The 17,179-nt window shown below is 40.2% G+C and overlaps 1 protein-coding gene across 2 annotated transcripts in view; it reads left to right on the forward strand.

Annotated features, from left to right (window-relative positions):
- The window catches only part of dek (DEK proto-oncogene), a 48,506-nt gene extending 38,888 nt beyond the window's left edge, over positions 1-9,618 (forward strand). For both annotated transcript variants that reach the window (XM_034173924.1, XM_034173923.1), the window contains one exon: positions 9,019-9,618. In XM_034173924.1, the coding sequence (XP_034029815.1) occupies positions 9,019-9,030 (12 nt within the window). In that variant the 3' untranslated portion in view covers positions 9,031-9,618. The remainder of the gene's footprint in view (positions 1-9,018) is intronic.
- The last annotated feature ends 7,561 nt before the right edge of the window (positions 9,619-17,179 follow it).

Below are 17,179 nucleotides of genomic sequence, written 5' to 3' on the forward strand. Positions count from 1 at the left end.
GTATCTCGGGGTCTTGTTCACGAGTGAGGGACGGATGGAGAGTGAGATCGATAGACGGATCGGTGCAGCATCTGCAGTGATGCGGTTGCTGTATCGGACCGTCGTGGTGAAGAGAGAGCAGAGTAGGGGGGCAAAGCTCTCGATTTACCGATCGATCTACGTTCCGATCCTCACCTATGGACATGAGATTTGGCTCATGATCGAAAGAACGAGATCTCGAGTACAAGCGGCCGAGATGAGTTTCCTCCGCATGGTGGCAGGGCGCTCCCTTAGAGATAGGTGAGGAGCTCGGTCACTCGGGAGGAGCTTGGAGTCAAGCCGCTGCTCCTCCACGTCGAAAGGAGTCAGTTGAGGTGGCTCGGGCATCTTTTCCGGATGCCCCCTGGACGCCTCGCTGGAGAGGTGTACTGGGCACGTCCCACTGGGAGGAGGCCCCGGGGAAGACCCAGGACACGCTGGAGGGACTACATCTCTCGGCTGGCTTGGGAACACCTTGGGGTTCCCCCGGATGAGCTGGAGGAGGTGTGTGTGTGGATCGGGAGGTCTGGGTGGCTTTGCTTGAGCTGCTGCCCCCGCGACCCGACTCCGGATAAAGCGGAAGAAAATGGATGGATGGTTGAGATAGTTTCTGTAGGCATCTAAAAATGCTCATAATCTGATGAAACCTGATGGAAATCTCTCAAAATAAGACATTATTCGAGGTATGTTTTTGACAAGAATACAACCCCTGGCAAAAATTATGGAATCACCGGCCTCGGAGGATGTTCATTCAGTTGTTTAATTTTGTGGAAAAAAAGCAGATCACAGACATGACACAAAACTAAAGTCATTTCAAATGGCAAGTTTCTGGCTTTAAGAAACACTATAAGAAATCAGGAAAAAAAATTGTGGCAGTCAGTAACGGTTACTTTTTTAGACCAAGCAGAGGGAGAAAAATATGGGCTCACTCAATTCTGAGGAAAAAATTATGGAATCATGAAAAACAAAAGAACGCTCCAACACATCACTAGTATTTTGTTGCACCATCTCTGGCTTTTATAACAGCTTGCAGTTTCTGAGGCATGGACTTAATGAGTGACAAACAGTACTCTTCATCAATCTGGCTCCAACTTTCTCTGATTGCTGTTGCCAGATCAGCTTTGCAAGTTGGAGCTTTATCATGGACCATTTTCTTCAACTTCCACCAAAGATTTTCAACTGGATTAAGATCCGGACTATTTGCAGGCCATGACATTGACCCTATGTGTCTTTTTGCAAGGAATGTTTTCACAGGTTTTGCTCTATGGCAAGATGCATTATCTTCTTGAAAAATGATTTCATCATCCCCAAACATCCTTTCAATTGATGGGATAAGAAAAGTGTCCAAAATATCAATGTAAACTTGTGCATTTATTGATGATGTAATGACAGCCATCTCCCCAGTGCCTTTACCTGACATGCAGCCCCATATCATCAATGACTGTGGAAATTTACATGTTCTCTTCAGGCAGTCATCTTTATAAATCTCATTGGAACGGCACCAAACAAAAGTTCCAGCATCATCACCTTGGCCAATGCAGATTCTAGATTCATCGCTGAATATGACTCATCCAGTCATCCACAGTCCACGATTGCTTTTCCTTAGCCCATTGTAACCTTGTTTTTTTTATTTTTTTTATTTTAGGTGTTAATGATGGCTTTCGTTTAGCTTTTCTGTATGTAAATCCCATTTCCTTTAGGCGGTTTCTTACAGTTCAATCAGACGTTGACTCCCGTTTCCTCCCATTCGTTCCTCATTTGTTTTGTTGTGCATTTTTGATTTTTGAGACATTGCTTTAAGTTTTCTGTCTTGACGCTTTGATGTCTTCCTTGGTCTAGCGGTATGTTTGCCTTTAACAACCTTCTCATGTTGTTTGTATTTGGTCCAGAGTTTAGACACAGCTGACTGTGAACAACCAACATCTTTTGCAACATTGCGTGATGATTTACTCTCTTTTAAGAGTTTTTGATAATCCTCTCCTTTGTTTCAATTGACATCTCTCGTGTTGGAGCCATGATTCATGTCAGTCCACTTGGTGCAACAGCTCTCCAAGGTGTGATCACTCCTTTTTAGATGCAGACTAACGAGCGGATCTGATATAATGCAGGTTTTAGTTTTGGGGATGAAAATTTACAGAGTGATTCCATAATTTATTCCTCAGAATTGAGTGATTCCATATTTTTTCCTCTCTGCTTGGTCTAAAAAAAGTAACTGTTACTGACTGCCACATTTATTTTTCCTGATTTCTTATAGTGTTTCTTAAAGCCAGAAAGTTGCCATTTGAAATGTCTTTAGTTTTGTGTCATGTCTGTGATCTGCTTTTTTTTTTTTTTTTTTTTTTTTTTTTTTCTTTTTCTACAAAATTAAACAACTGAATGAACATCCTCTGAGGCCGGTAATTCCATAATTTTTGCCAGGGGTTGTATAACATCATAACTTTATTACAAGGTCAAACGATGTTGCGTGATAAAGGCCTTTTAATAATAACTCACTTCAAGAAATGGCAAAACTCACATGTAAGTTAAAAAAAAAAAAAAAAAGATTAATCGATTACTAAAATAATCGTTAGTTGCAGCCCCAGTTTGTTTTAGGAGTGAGTGCATTTTACAGATTAAATGTGAATAAGCCAGTTTTGAGTTTCTCAGTGCGCATGCATTTTCAAAACTGGTGACAGTGTTACTTTGTGCACAGCAGAACAACATTGTCAGTTGCTTTAGGCCCTAATTTTGTATTTTATTGACTGTACAGCGACACAGCACCCATTTGGTGCATTCACCGGATTAGAACAAATCAAAATACTACAGAAGACAAAGAATTTTTACTTGACAGTTTGAAGTGCGTTTTCTTTGTTTCAGTGGGCTTCATACCCATTAAAATTCACCAGAATATACAAAATTTGACTTGCTTTTTAAAAAAAAAAAATTCTGGGGGAGAACCCCCTAACCCCCCATAATCAATACTGTGTTTTTACTTCACAGATTGAAGTGAGTTTTCTTTGTTTCAGAGGGCTTCATACTCATTAAAATTCACCAGAAAATACAAAATTTGACTTGCTCTTTTAAAAAAAATTGTGGGGGAGATCCCCCAGACCCCCCATAATCAATACTGTGTTTTTACTTAACAGTTTGAAGTGAGTTTTCTTTGTTTCAGAGGGCTTCATACCCATTAAAATTCACCAGAATATACAAAATTCAACTTGCTCTTTTAAAAAAAATTGTGGGGGAGAACCCCCAGACCCCCCATAATCAATACTGTGTTTTTACTTCACATATTGAAGTGAGTTTTCTTTGTTTCAGAGGGCTTCATACTCATTAAAATTCACCAGAATATACAAAATTTGACTTGCTCTTTTAAAAAAAATTGTGGGGGAGAACCCCCAGACCCCCCATAATCAATACTGTGTTTTTACTTCACATATTGAAGTGAGTTTTCTTTGTTTCAGAGGGCTTCATACTCATTAAAATTCACCAGAATATACAAAATTCAACTTGCTCTTTTAAAAAAAATTGTGGGGGAGAACCCCCAGACCCCCCCATAATCAATACTGTGTTTTTACTTCACAGATTGAAGTGAGTTTTCTTTGTTTCAGAGGGCTTCATACTCATTAAAATTCACCAGAATATACAAAATTTGACTTGCTCTTTTAAAAAAAAAATCTCTGGGGGAGCACCCCCAGACCCCCATAGTTTGAAGTGAGTTTTCTTTGTTTCAGTGGGCTTCATACCCATTAAAATTCACCAGAATATACAAAATTTGACTTGCTTTTTAAAAAAAAAAAAAATTCTGGGGGAGAACCCCCAAACCCCCCATAATCAATACTGTGTTTTTACTTCACAGATTGAAGTGAGTTTTCTTTGTTTCAGAGGGCTTCATACTCATTAAAATTCACCAGAATATACTAAATTTGAGTTGCTTTTTAAAAAGAATTGTGGGGGAGATCCCCCAGACCCCCCATAATCAATACTGTGTTTTTACTTAACAGTTTGAAGTGAGTTTTCTTTGTTTCAGAGGGCTTCATACCCATTAAAATTCACTAGAATATACAAAATTCAACTTGCTCTTTTAAAAAAAATTGTGGGGGAGAACCCCCAGACCCCCCATAATCAATACTGTGTTTTTACTTCACATATTGAAGTGAGTTTTATTTGATTCACAGGGCTTCATACCCATTTAAAATTCACCAGAATACACAAAATTTAACTTGGTCTTTAAAAAAATGTTCTGTGGGAATACCCCCAGACCCCCCAGAATCAAGACTACACCCCACCCCCACCACCCTTTTATGTACCTGTATGTTCAGGTTTTGCATTCTTTTTATGCTTTGTCTGTCTGTCCTTAGAGGCTATTTAGAATTGATTTGTATGCTGTATAATGGGTTTATTGTATTTATTGAGGAAAAACAGTGTGTGGCCCCACTACGCCACATTTTAGGGAATTGCTGGCATTGATTTTTGCCAACAAATTTCAGTCAGATGAAAATTTATTGCTTTAACCCATGCTCTAGTGGCCCTGAAATGCTTCTAAAATGCTAAAAAGCTGTGGGCCCTAACCAGGGGCACAGCCCCTGGATCCCGCTGGGGGCCTATGCCAGCTCCGGGCCCCTGCTGATTTTCAGTTTGTTTTTTTGGTTTTTTTTTTGCCCATTCTCATCCCTGTTACACTTTCGTCTAGGCTGAATAGAGATGAGTTTTCCAGTAATTGAAATGGCTATAATTGGGCACCACAGTCTCGAGAGCAGGCGCTAAAGGGGTAAAATATGATGTAATTTCTCTACTCCCAGGAGAGCAGCAACAGCACTTTAATGGGGTTTTTGGGCAAATTACACGCAAACAAAGTGAAAATGCAAAGAAAAAGTGACGATGTGGGGGGGAAGTGGACATGTGTTGTGGTTTGTTTATGACCCGGACCTCAAACGTGTTGAGGCGGTTTTGCAGGCGAGAGAGAGCAGAGCTACTCTGGTTAGCCGTGTAGGCTAACACTTACTGACACATTTCCCACCTGCCTTGTCTTTTGTTCACCTCTGTCACTTTTTACGACTGCTTCGGTGATTGCAGCCGAAAACAAAACAGTATACCATTTATCTGTGTTAAGTCATGCTGTGTTGCACAGTGGATTCTAAGTCCCCGTAAGTGGTCAAATCCCGCGATATCACAGTGTTCAAACGAGACTGTGGTGCCCCATTGTTGTTACAAGCTTTTTTTTTTTCTCGTGTTCTGGTTGTTAAAAAAAAAAAAAGAGGGGGGAAAAAAACCTTTCTGGAGCAAAGTCGGCTGAAAGCGGAGACAAACAGACCCATGTGACATTCTCCAGTCTATAGAATTGGCTGTGAGGCATATATCATTGAGTGGGAGAGTGCAGTTTAAAGTTAAAGGACTGTGGTTTCAGGAAGCGGATGAAGTCTCACACTCTCGCGAGCGCCACTATCTTAGCTTATGGCAAGCTAAAAGTGGATGCTCTCATTATGGCCGAACAACTGTCCAGTTTCTGGGTATTGTGTTAGTACGCACCTGCGGCCGACGTGCTTGATGAATTCCTGCGCAAAAAGTAGTTCCCAGATAATTGTCAATTCTTAAAATAACCAGTGATAAAATTACGAAGATAACTGAAGTTTTAAGAGTGGCCGTAATAAATATTTAAGAAACTTATTTATGAGCTGCTTCACCTGCTCAAGCACATTGTAAACATTGACACGATGGAGTTTATGGGGAAGAGTTCAGAAAGATACGATTGGAATGGTTTGATTACCATTTATAGTTGATGATGAAAGACTTGGGTGTTAACTTTGTCAGAACAAGAAGCTGCACTGAAAGAGATCTATCTGGGAATAGTGGCACTCATGAGAGTGTGGCAAAAGTAGACTGGCGAGTTCAATCTGTGGACGCGATTTATCCCACAGTTCCAAAATAGCAGAGATGTCGGTCCAGTGAGAGCGGCACTCTGAGCGGGGTGGAAATCTCTGTGATGTTCAGTCCAGGATCTATTAATAGCAACATGAGGGAAAATCAGAGTTGGGCGCGCCTGTGCATCCGTCACCTTCAGAGGGTTAAATCGTACTGGGTTTTGGATGTTTTTGACTTTACAGATTACAGTGGTCCCTCGCTATAATGCGGTTCACGTTTCGTGGATTTTTTTTAGTGCAATTTTGTTTGTGTTTTTTTTTGTTTTTTTTCTAACAGCGCATTATGTTCTGCGTCCTTATCAAGTGGGCCAGTCGCGGCACTGGTCGGCATCACCGCGACTGCTCTCCCTACCTCAGCGGGCAACTCACACCGCCCTCCTGTCTACTTTGCAGAGCTGCGCCAAATCTGGCAACAGGTCCAGAGACTATGCTCGCTGTTTTGATACGGATGTTGATCGCAGCCGCAGAGCTCCGTGGCCACTGAGAGAGGACTTGGATTTTACGGGTCCCGCATCCGTACCTCCGGAGGCAGTGAGCGAAGGGAGTGCACGCGCATTGTGTTTTGCGTGTGTCTGTTTATACAACCCCTGGCAATAATTATGGAATCACTGGCCTCGGAGGATGTTCAATCAGTTGTTTAATTGTGTAGAAAAAAAGCAGATCACAGACATGACACAAAACTAAAGTCATTTCAAATGGCAACTTTCTGACTTTAAGAAACACTATAAGAAATCAGGAAAAAAATTGTGGCAGTCAGTAACGGTTACTTTTTTAGACCAAGCAGAGGGAAAAAAATATGGAATCACTCAATTCTGAGGAATAAATTATGGAATCATCCTGTAAATTTTCATCCCCAAAACTAACACCTGCATCAAATCAGATCTGCTCGTTAGTCTGCATCTAAAAAGGAGTGATCACACCTTGGAGAGCTGTTGCACCAAGTGGACTGACATGAATCATGGCTCCAACACGAAAGATTATCAACAACAACAAGAGGATTATCAAAAACTCTTAAAAGAGGGTAAATTATCACGCAATGTTGCAAAAGATATTGGTTGTTCACAGTCAGCTGTGTCTAAACTCTGGACCAAATACAAACATGGGAAGGTTGTTAAAGGCAAACATACTGGTAGACCAAGGAAGACATTAAAGCAATATGTCTCAAAAATCGAAAATGCACAACAAAACAAATGAGGAACGAATAGGAGGAAACAGGAGTCAACGTCAGGTAAAGGCACTGGGGGAGATGGCTGTCATTACATCATCAATAAATGCACAAGTTTGTTGATATTTTGGACACTTTTCTTATCCCATCAATTGAAAGGATGTTTGGAGATGATGAAATCATTTTTCAAGATGATAATGCATCTTGCCATAGAGCAAAAACTGTGAAAACATTCCTTGCAAAAAGACACATAGGGTCAGTGTCATGGCCTGCAAATAGTCCGGATCTTAATCCAATTGAAAATCTTTGGTGGAAGTTGAAGAAAATGGTCCATAAGGCTCCAAGCTGCAAAGCTGATCTGGCAACAGCAATCAGAGAAAGTTGGAGCCAGATTGATGAAGAGTACTGTTTGTCACTCATTAAGTCTATGCCTCAGAGACTGCAAGCTGTTATAAAAGCCAGAGATGATGCAACAAAATACTAGTGATGGAGTGTTCTTTTGTTTTTCATGATTCCATGATTTTTTTTCCTCAGAATTGAGTGATTCCATATTTTTTTTCCCTCTGCTTGGTCTAAAAAAGTAACCGTTACTCACTGCCACAATTTTTTTTTTCCTGATTTCTTACAGTGTTTCTTACAGCCAGAAAGTTGCCATTTGAAATGACTTTAGTTTTGTGTCATGTCTGTGATCTGCTTTTTTTCTACAAAATTAAACAACTGAATGAACATCCTCTGAGGCCGGTGATTCCATAATTTTTGCCAGGGGTTGTAATCTTGTCGCCTAGAAGAAAAAAAGAGTGTTTACACAGGAGAGAAAAGTGAGAAAATGTTAATGCCTGTTTGAGAAAGTGTATAAAGTGTGTAGTGATTGGTTTTACAGCCTTAAAGGGTGATTCTTTAACTATGGGCACTATTGGCCTTGTAAATGTAGTTTCCACCACACCATTGCCTTACAATATAAAGCGCCTTGGGGCAACTGTTTGTTGTGATTTGGCACTATATACATGTGCTCTGATGTCACTGTTTATCTCCATAGAAACTACCCAAAGAATCTTTCATACAAACTGTTTAAATGGACATTACAGTGTTGTGGTGGAAATTACGGCAATAGTGTGGGACAACTACATTTTGTTTAAAAAAAAAAAAAAAATCACAACAGTTGTATGACATTGAATACCCCAATTATGTTTTGATTATTTTACTGATATTTTATTCAGAGATATTTTAAAACATTAGAAAAAAACATTTTTTTACCATTCATTTTTATCATTGAAGATCAAAAGTCTGGGTGTGGACAAGCACAAAACGGCAATATTTGCATATAATGATGCTGAAAAAAGGTGAAAAAGTCATCATAGACTACTAGAACAAATTTTTTAAAACACCTTCATTGTAAAGATAACTATAAAAGTGTGAAATTTCCCCTTTTTTCTGTTTTTCATACAATATGATCAAAGGACATAAGTGCCTGTAGTCTAAGAATCACCCTAAAACATCTATAATAATTGCAAAAAATAGTGCTGACTACTTCGCGGATTTTGCTTGTTACGGCTTAGTTTTAGAACGTAACTCCCGCAATGGTAAATGGACTGCATATATAGCGCTTTTCCATCTGCATCAGACGCTCAAAGCGCTTTACAATAATGCCTCACATTCACCCTGATGTCAGGGTGCTGCCATACAAGGCGCTCACTACACGTCGGAAGCAATAGGGGATTAAAGGCCTTGCCCAAGGGCCCTTAGTGATTTTCCAGTCAGGCGGGGATTTGAACCCATGATCTTCTGGACTCAAGCCCAACACCTTAACCACTAGACCATCACCTCAGGGGATGGCAATAAACGAGGGACCACTGTATATAATAAGGGTTTGAAGTTAAGTTGTTTAAACCATACTCTGTAACTGTAACCGTCTCTTTTTTTTTCCCCTCCTAACAGCTCATCACATGAAGATCTGAAGAAAATTGACCAAATGTAACAAAGGCAGCACATCAGCAGGAAAAACTCAAAAGCTCCTTTTTGTTTCACATCTTAACTTTTCACACTGTGTGTGTGGTTCCGGTAGGTTTTCAGATTAAATGGATTCATCATTAATTAATTTTTAAAAGATATAAAAAGTTTGTTTTCCTCTGCGTGAAAGCTCGTCTTGTCACACTTTGCCAAACATGAATGAAAATGGAAAAACCTGCCTGTCAGTTCTGTAAGAGCTTTGTTCTGTGGTTGAGATCGAGATGTAACGTTGGAGTTCAGAGTTAGTTTCTCTAAAGTGAACAAACATATTTTATTGTTTTTACAGTGACAAAGAAGTTTTGTTGATTTAAATTAAACCCTTTTATTAATCATTTTGCCAAAACCCACTCTTGCTTTGTAATAAAAAGTCATTTCAGCACCAGTGTTTAAATTGTACATATTTAATTTGGGGGAAGCATGTTTTACATTTTAAATTTTCTAATTCTTTTCCTTCTTTCTTTCATTATGTCACTGTCATCTTTTAAAAAATGTTTTTCAAAATAAAATCAGAGTTAATTTTGTAACTACTTTAATGTTTGTTTCGAGTGAAAACAATTTGTTTTAGATTTGTACACAAAAGTGCTTTACACTCATTAGGGGTCACAAGTGTTTTGATTATGAACACAGGTCAATTAAGATGGTAAGCAACTGCACATGTGATGATGTGTTTATCAAACATGTTTGAACTGAAGGTATTTACAGTGGGGCCAAAAAGTATTTAGGCAGCCCCTGATTGTGCAAGGTCTCCTACTTAGGAAGATTAGAGAGGTCTGTAATTTTCAACATGGGTGCACTTCAATTATGAGAGACAAAATGAGAAAGAAAAAATCCAGAAAATCACATTGTAGGATTTTTAAAGAATTTATTTGTAAATTATGTTGGAAAATAAGTATTTGATCAATAACAAAAATGCAATTCAATACTTTGCAACATAATCTTTGTTGGCAATGACAGAGATCAAATGTTTCCTGTAAGTCTTCACCAGGTTTGCACACACTAGCTGGTATTTTGATCCATTCCTCCATGCAGGTCTCCCCTAGAGCAGTGATGTTTTGGGGCTGTCGCTGGGCAACACGGACTTTCAACTCCCTCAGCAAATTTTCTATGGGGTTCAGGTCTGGAGACTGGCTTGGCCACTCCAGGACCTTGAAATGCTTTTTGCGGAGCCACTCCTTTGTTGCCTGAGCAGGGTGTTTGGGATCATTGTCATGCTGGAAGACCCAGCCATGTTGCATCTTCAATGCTCTCACTGATGGAAGGAGGTTTTGGCTTAAAGTCTCATGATACATGGCCCCGTTCATTCTTCCCTTAACACGGATCAGTCGTCCTGTCCCCTTTGCAGAAAACAGCCCCAAAGCATGATGTTTCCACCCCCATGCTTCACAGTAGATGTGTTCTTGGAATGCAACTCAGCATTCTTCTTCCTCCAAACACGATTAGTTGAGTTTTTACCAAAATGTTCTATTTTGGACTCATCTGACCACATGATATTCTCCCAATCCTCTTCTGGATCACCCATATGCTCTCTGGCAAACTTCAGATGGGCCTGGACATGTACTGGCTCTGCAGGAGCAGGATTTGAGTCCCTCTCTGCATAATGTGTAGCCTTTGTTACTATGGTCCCAGCTCTCTGCAGGTCATTCATCAGGTCTCTCCGTGTAGTTCTGGGATTTTTGCTCACCGTTCTCGTGATCATTTTGACCCCATGGGATGACATCTTGCGTGGAGCCCCAGATCGAGGGAGATTATCAATGGTCTTGTATGTCTTCCATTTTCTTACAATTGCTCCCACAGTTGATTTTATTCACACCAACCTGCTTGACTATTGTAGATTCACTCTTCACAGCCTGGTGCACATCTGCAATTTTCTTCCTGGTGTCCTTCGACAGCTCTTGGCCATGGTTGAGTTTGGAGTCTGACTGTTTGAGGCTGTGGATAGGTGTCTTTTATACACTTAACGAGTTCCAACAGGTGCCATTAATACAGGTAACAGGTGGAGGACAGAAGAGCTTCTTAAAGAAGAAGTTACAGGTCTGTGAGAGCCAGAAATCTTGCTTGTTTGTATGTGACCATATACTTATTTTCCACCATAATTTACAAATAAATTCTTTAAAAATCCTACAATGTGATTTTCTGGATTTTTTTTTTTTCTTCTTATTTTCTCTCTCATAATTGAAGTGTACCTATGTTGGAAATTACCCCTCTCATCTTCCTAAGTAGGAGAACTTGCACAATCATGGGCTGACTAAATACTTTTTGGCCCCACTGTATCCTGTTCAAAGTCTGTTCCTCCTGTCTGTCAAAAACCACATCAAATCCTGAGACCAAACTGGGAGCAGCTCAGCAGCCCATGGGCTGTATCCATGAAGCAGCCTTAGGCTAAAAATAGCCCCTAGAGATATTATTCTAAGAAAAATCTCAGAATTCTTCAAATTCTTAGACATTTCTTAGAATTTTCTCTTGGTAAAATTGGAAAGTTGTCTACAAAGCACCTTAGGCCTTAAGAGAGCTCCTAAGGTGCCAAACTGGAGGGAGGAGGACTTTTAAGCAGACAAGATGGTGGAAAAGAGAGAAGAAGCTGAGATATTCTCCATATGTAGGATGATAGTGAGTCGGTAACACACCACCTGCTTGATTTACATAATTATTTTATGTTAATTTGCTGTCTTAATGTATTTATATACTGTTCTTATTATATACACACTGTTGATATCATCTGTATTAATGTTATTACATCCGCCAAGGATGTTTGTCTGACTTGTTTGCAGGGTTACGTCAAAACTACTATGAAACTACGAAATTTTCACCACAGATGCATATTAGGCCATGGAAGAATCCATTGCATTTTGGAGGTGATTTGGATCGTTTCACTTTATATGGTCGTTAAAGTATTATGTCAAAACTACTTCACGGATTGTCACCAAATTTGCACCACAGGTAAATAGGTGCAAATTTACCTTCACCTTCACCTCCAAACTTTAATGGAAGACTCCATTAAAGTTTGGAGGTAATCCGAATCCGGATTCTGGATCAAGATTCCACTTTATATACGCTTTGAAGGATGTCTTCAAAACTACATGGATTCTCACTAAATTTGCACCACAGGTAGATTTTAGTGCATGGAAGACTCCATTAAATTTTGGAGGTGATCCGGATCTGGATTGGTGGATGTCAGAAATCTCTAATTGCTCTTGTTTTCTTTTATTATTACAGTGGGGGAAAATAAGTATTTGACCCCCTGTCAGTTTTGCAGGTTTTCCCACCTACAAAGAATGGAGAGGTCTGTAATTTTTATCGTAGGTACACTTCAACTGTGAGACAGAATCTAAAAAAAAAAAAATCCAGTAAATCACATTGTATGATTTTAAAATAATTAGTTTACATAGTGTAGTGGGAGCTGTGTTTCTGGACCTGCGAAAGGCTTTCGATATTGTTTCTCACAGTGTCCTAATAAGGAATGTAAACAACTTCACCTACTTGGGCGTTACGCTTGACCCAACCTTGACTTTTAGAAATTGTGTAATTCTTTAAAATTTAATCTGGCAAATTTTAGGTACATTCGAGGATCTCTTACTATTGAAGCATCTCATATGTATTTAAATTCTACGATTCTCTCACGCCTTCTGTATTGCGTGACTAGTTGGTCGCAGGCCAGTAAATCAGTCCTAAAGCCACTTGAATCAATGTTCAAAAGGGCAATAAAAATTCACGGTAGGGAATCCAGACAATATCATCATTGTCTTATTCTTTCTAAGTATGATTTTCTAAATTTTGGCAATCTAATAATGCATGCAAATATCTGTCTACTTTTTAAAATCATCTGATATGGCTGCTCCTCCCCTAAGAAGGTTTGTCACATTGTGCTCAAAGAACAAGCTACAAGAGCGATCTCTAGAGGAGAGAGCAGCATCGCTAAATGTAGGACCTCTTGCCAAATCTGCCTTTTCCGTTGTTGCCTCTAGTCAGTGGAATATCTTACCAAACGACATAATGAAATGTACAACTTTTCCAACGTTTGCACAGCTGACAAAGAAATGGCTTTATCAAAGCCCACCACTGATGAATGTATGTATGAGAGTGTGCACGTGAGAGCACAGAGTGCAGGTGTCTGAAAAGTATGATTTGTATATATGATGTATGTATGTGCCTATGTGTGAGAGTATAGCGTGAAGATGTTTGAAAAGTGTGACTATATATATATATATATATGTATGTATGTGATGAGTTTGAGTGTGAACAAAGTGGTATCTTTTGTATATGTCTGAGCTGATAAAATGTTGAAAGTTTTTATGAATGGTATATTTGAGGGGCGAGGTATATGTTTACAGTATGAATAGTCTTTCTGCTAAATGGATTTTCTTTTCACTTACAAACTGTCATTCAGTTAGACATCAGCCTGGCCAGGGACTACAGGTGGAAATTAGTATTTTTGCTATAACTTGGCACAATGCATCTTTCCTGTTTTTTAGGTCAGTGTATTATTGTGCACTGTCCCTGAGAAATAAAATCATACCATAACATACATTTTATTGCAGAAAATAAGTATTTGACCCCATACCAAATTTCTGGCTCTTACAGACCTGTTAATTTTTATTTAAGAAGCCCTCTTATTCTGCACTCTTTACCTGTATTAATTGCACCTGTTTGAACTTACCTGTATAAAAGACACCTGTTCATACACTCAATCAATCACACTGTAACCTGTCCACCATAGCCAAGTCCAAAGAGCTGTCTAAGGACACCAGGGACAAAACTGTAGACCTGCACAAGGCTGGGATGGACTACAGGATAACAGGCAAGCAGCTTGGTAGAAGACAACTGTTATTATTTATTAGAAAGTGGAAGAAACACAAGATGACTGTCAATCTCCCTCGGTCTGGGATTCTATGCAAGATCTCACTTTGTGGGGTAAGGACGATTCTGAGAAAGCTCAGGACCACACAGGAGAACCTGGTCAATGGCCTGAAGAGAGCTGGGACCACAGTCACAAAGATTACATTACTAACACATGATGCTGTCATGGTTTAAAATCCTGCAAGGCAGCAAGGTCCCCCTGCTCAAGCCAGCACATGTCCAGGCCCGTTTGAAGTTCACCAGTGACCATCTGGATGATCCAGAGGAGGCATGGGAGAAGGTCATGTGATATGAGACCAACATAGAGCTTTTTGGGATCAACTCCACTTACCATGTTGAGAGGATGAGAACAACCCCAAGAAAACCACCCCAACCGTGAAGCATGGGGGTGGAAACATCATACTCTGGAGGTGCTCTTCTGCAGAGGGGACAGGACGACTGCACCGTATTGAAGGGAGGATGGATGGGGTCATGTATTACGAGATTTTGGCAAATAACCTCCTTCCCTCAGTAAGAGCATTGAAGATGGGTTATGGCTGGATCGTCCAGCACTAGGACGTTTTCAAAAAGACAACTGATCATAATGATGTACATATGACCTTAGTAAAGCAGATAATTACAGAAATTGCTAAACCATTAGCATATATATTTAATAAAGCATTTCAAACGGGAATTGTTCGAAATGGTATGAAAGAGGCAAAGGTGATACCTTTATTTAAATCTGGTGACATCTTTTTATTAACTACAGGCCTGTGTCGTTTATTGTCACAATTTTCTAAGATACTGGAAAAACTTTACAATAACAAATTGGATAGATTTATTGAACTACACAACCTGCTTGATGACAGTCAATATGGGTTCAGAGCGAAAAGGTCCACTGCTTTGGCTTTGTGTAATGCAGTCGAAGAGATCAATAAACATGTCGACTCAAGGGAATTAGTAATGGGTCTATTTATTGGCTTAAGAAAGGCTTTTGACACAATCAATCACATTTCAAAAGTTGGAACTTTATGGGCTGGAACAAGCTGGAGCTCTTGCTTGCCTCTACTGGTGGTTGGCTCTCACTGCGGTATTGTATCACTGCCTGTTCCGGAGCACAGCGGTGTTTTGCTGTATCTGTTAGCTGTTTAATCTGCGCAGTTAGATTGATCTAGTTAACTAGATAACGATTTGTTTCACAGTGTAATCTTCACGTGCCTTAACGAAAGCACTCCCTCTGCTGAATCACCTCTAAATTATTTACACATTATTCACTTTGTGTGTTTTTAGGAATCCGCTAGCTTAGCGCAGCTACTAGCTCTTAGCCGGTTTAGCATGGCGGCTTCTTCTGTCTCTCCCGCACCTTTCTGCTCTGGGTGTGAAATGTTTAGTTATTCCTCGGCCTTCTTTAGCAGTAATGGTACTTGTGATAAGTGTAGCTTATTCGTAGCTTTGGAGGCCAGGCTGGGCGAATTGGAGACTCAGCTCCGCACCGTGGAAAATTCTACAGCTAGCCAGGCCCCTGTAGTCGGTGCGGACCAAGGTAGCTTAGCCGCCGTTAGTTTCCCTCTGGCAGATCCCGAGCAGCCGGGAAAGCAGGCCAACTGGGTGACTGTGAGGAGGAAGCGTAGTTCTAAACAGAAGCCCCGTGTACACCGTCAACCCGTTCACATTTCTAACCGTTTTTCCCCACTCGACGACACACCCGCCAAGGAACAAACTCTGGTTATTGGCGACTCTGTTTTGAGAAATGTGAAGTTAGCGACACCAGCAACCATAGTCAGTTGTCTTCCGGGGGCCAGAGCAGGCGACATTGAAGGAAATTTGAAACAGCTGGCTAAGGCTAAGCGTAAATTTGGTAAGATTGTAATTCACGTCGGCAGTAATGACACCCGGTTACGCCAATCGGAGGTCACTAAAATTAACATTGAATCGGTGTGTAACTTTGCAAAAACAATGTCGGACTCTGTAGTTTTCTCTGGGCCCCTCCCCAATCGGACCGGGAGTGACATGTTTAGCCGCATGTTCTCCTTGAATTGCTGGCTGTCTGAGTGGTGTCCAAAAAATGAGGTGGGCTTCATAGATAATTGGCAAAGCTTCTGGGGAAAACCTGGTCTTGTTAGGAGAGACGGCATCCATCCCACTTTGGATGGAGCAGCTCTCATTTCTAGAAATCTGGCCAATTTTCTTAAATCCTCCAAACCGTGACTATCCAGGGTTGGGACCAGGAAGCAGAGTTGTAGTCTTACACACCTCTCTGCAGCTTCTCTCCCCCTGCCATCCCCTCATTACCCCATCCCCGTAGAGACGGTGCCTGCTCCCAGACCACCAATAACCAGCAAAAATCTATTTAAGCATAAAAATTCAAAAAGAACAAATAATATAGCACCTTCAACTGCACCACAGACTAAAACAGTTAAATGTGGTCTATTAAACATTAGGCCTCTCTCTTGTAAGTCCCTGTTAGTAAATGATATAATAATTGATCAACATATTGATTTATTCTGCCTTACAGAAACCTGGTTACAGCAGGATGAATATGTTAGTTTAAATGAGTCAACACCCCCGAGTCACTAACTGCCAGAATGCTCGTAGCACGGGCCGAGGCGGAGGATTAGCAGCAATCTTCCATTCCAGCTTATTAATTAATCAAAAACCCAGACAGAGCTTTAATTCATTTGAAAGCTTGACTCTTAGTCTTGTCCATCCAAATTGGAAGTCCCAAAAACCAGTTTTATTTGTTATTATCTATCGTCCACCTGGTCGTTACTGCGAGTTTCTCTGTGAATTTTCAGACCTTTTGTCTGACTTAGTGCTTAGCTCAGATAAGATAATTATAGTGGGCGATTTTAACATCCACACAGATGCTGAGAATGACAGCCTCAACACTGCATTTAATCTATTATTAGACTCAATTGGCTTTGCTCAAAATGTAAATGAGTCCACCCACCACTTTAATCATATCTTAGATCTTGTTCTGTTGGGTTCTGGGTTGGTAAGGTTAGTCCTTACTGGCGTAAAGTGCCTTGATTCGACTTTCTTATGATCTGGTACTATATAAATATAATTATAAGTGAATAGTATATTGATGTGTATGTCTGTGTGTCGACATGTAGTAGTGAATTTATATTTATGTAAATATGACTGATTAGAATTGTTGGACTTGTACTAGCAGGGGTGGGCGCTAATAAGCTTTGCTTCAGCCCACACCCTTTCGGAATCACTAGTTTTGTCTGTGTTTGTTTGTGGAATTGTT

This window comes from Thalassophryne amazonica, chromosome 7 (assembly GCF_902500255.1).
Source record: "Thalassophryne amazonica chromosome 7, fThaAma1.1, whole genome shotgun sequence".
NCBI lineage: Eukaryota > Metazoa > Chordata > Actinopteri > Batrachoidiformes > Batrachoididae > Thalassophryne > Thalassophryne amazonica.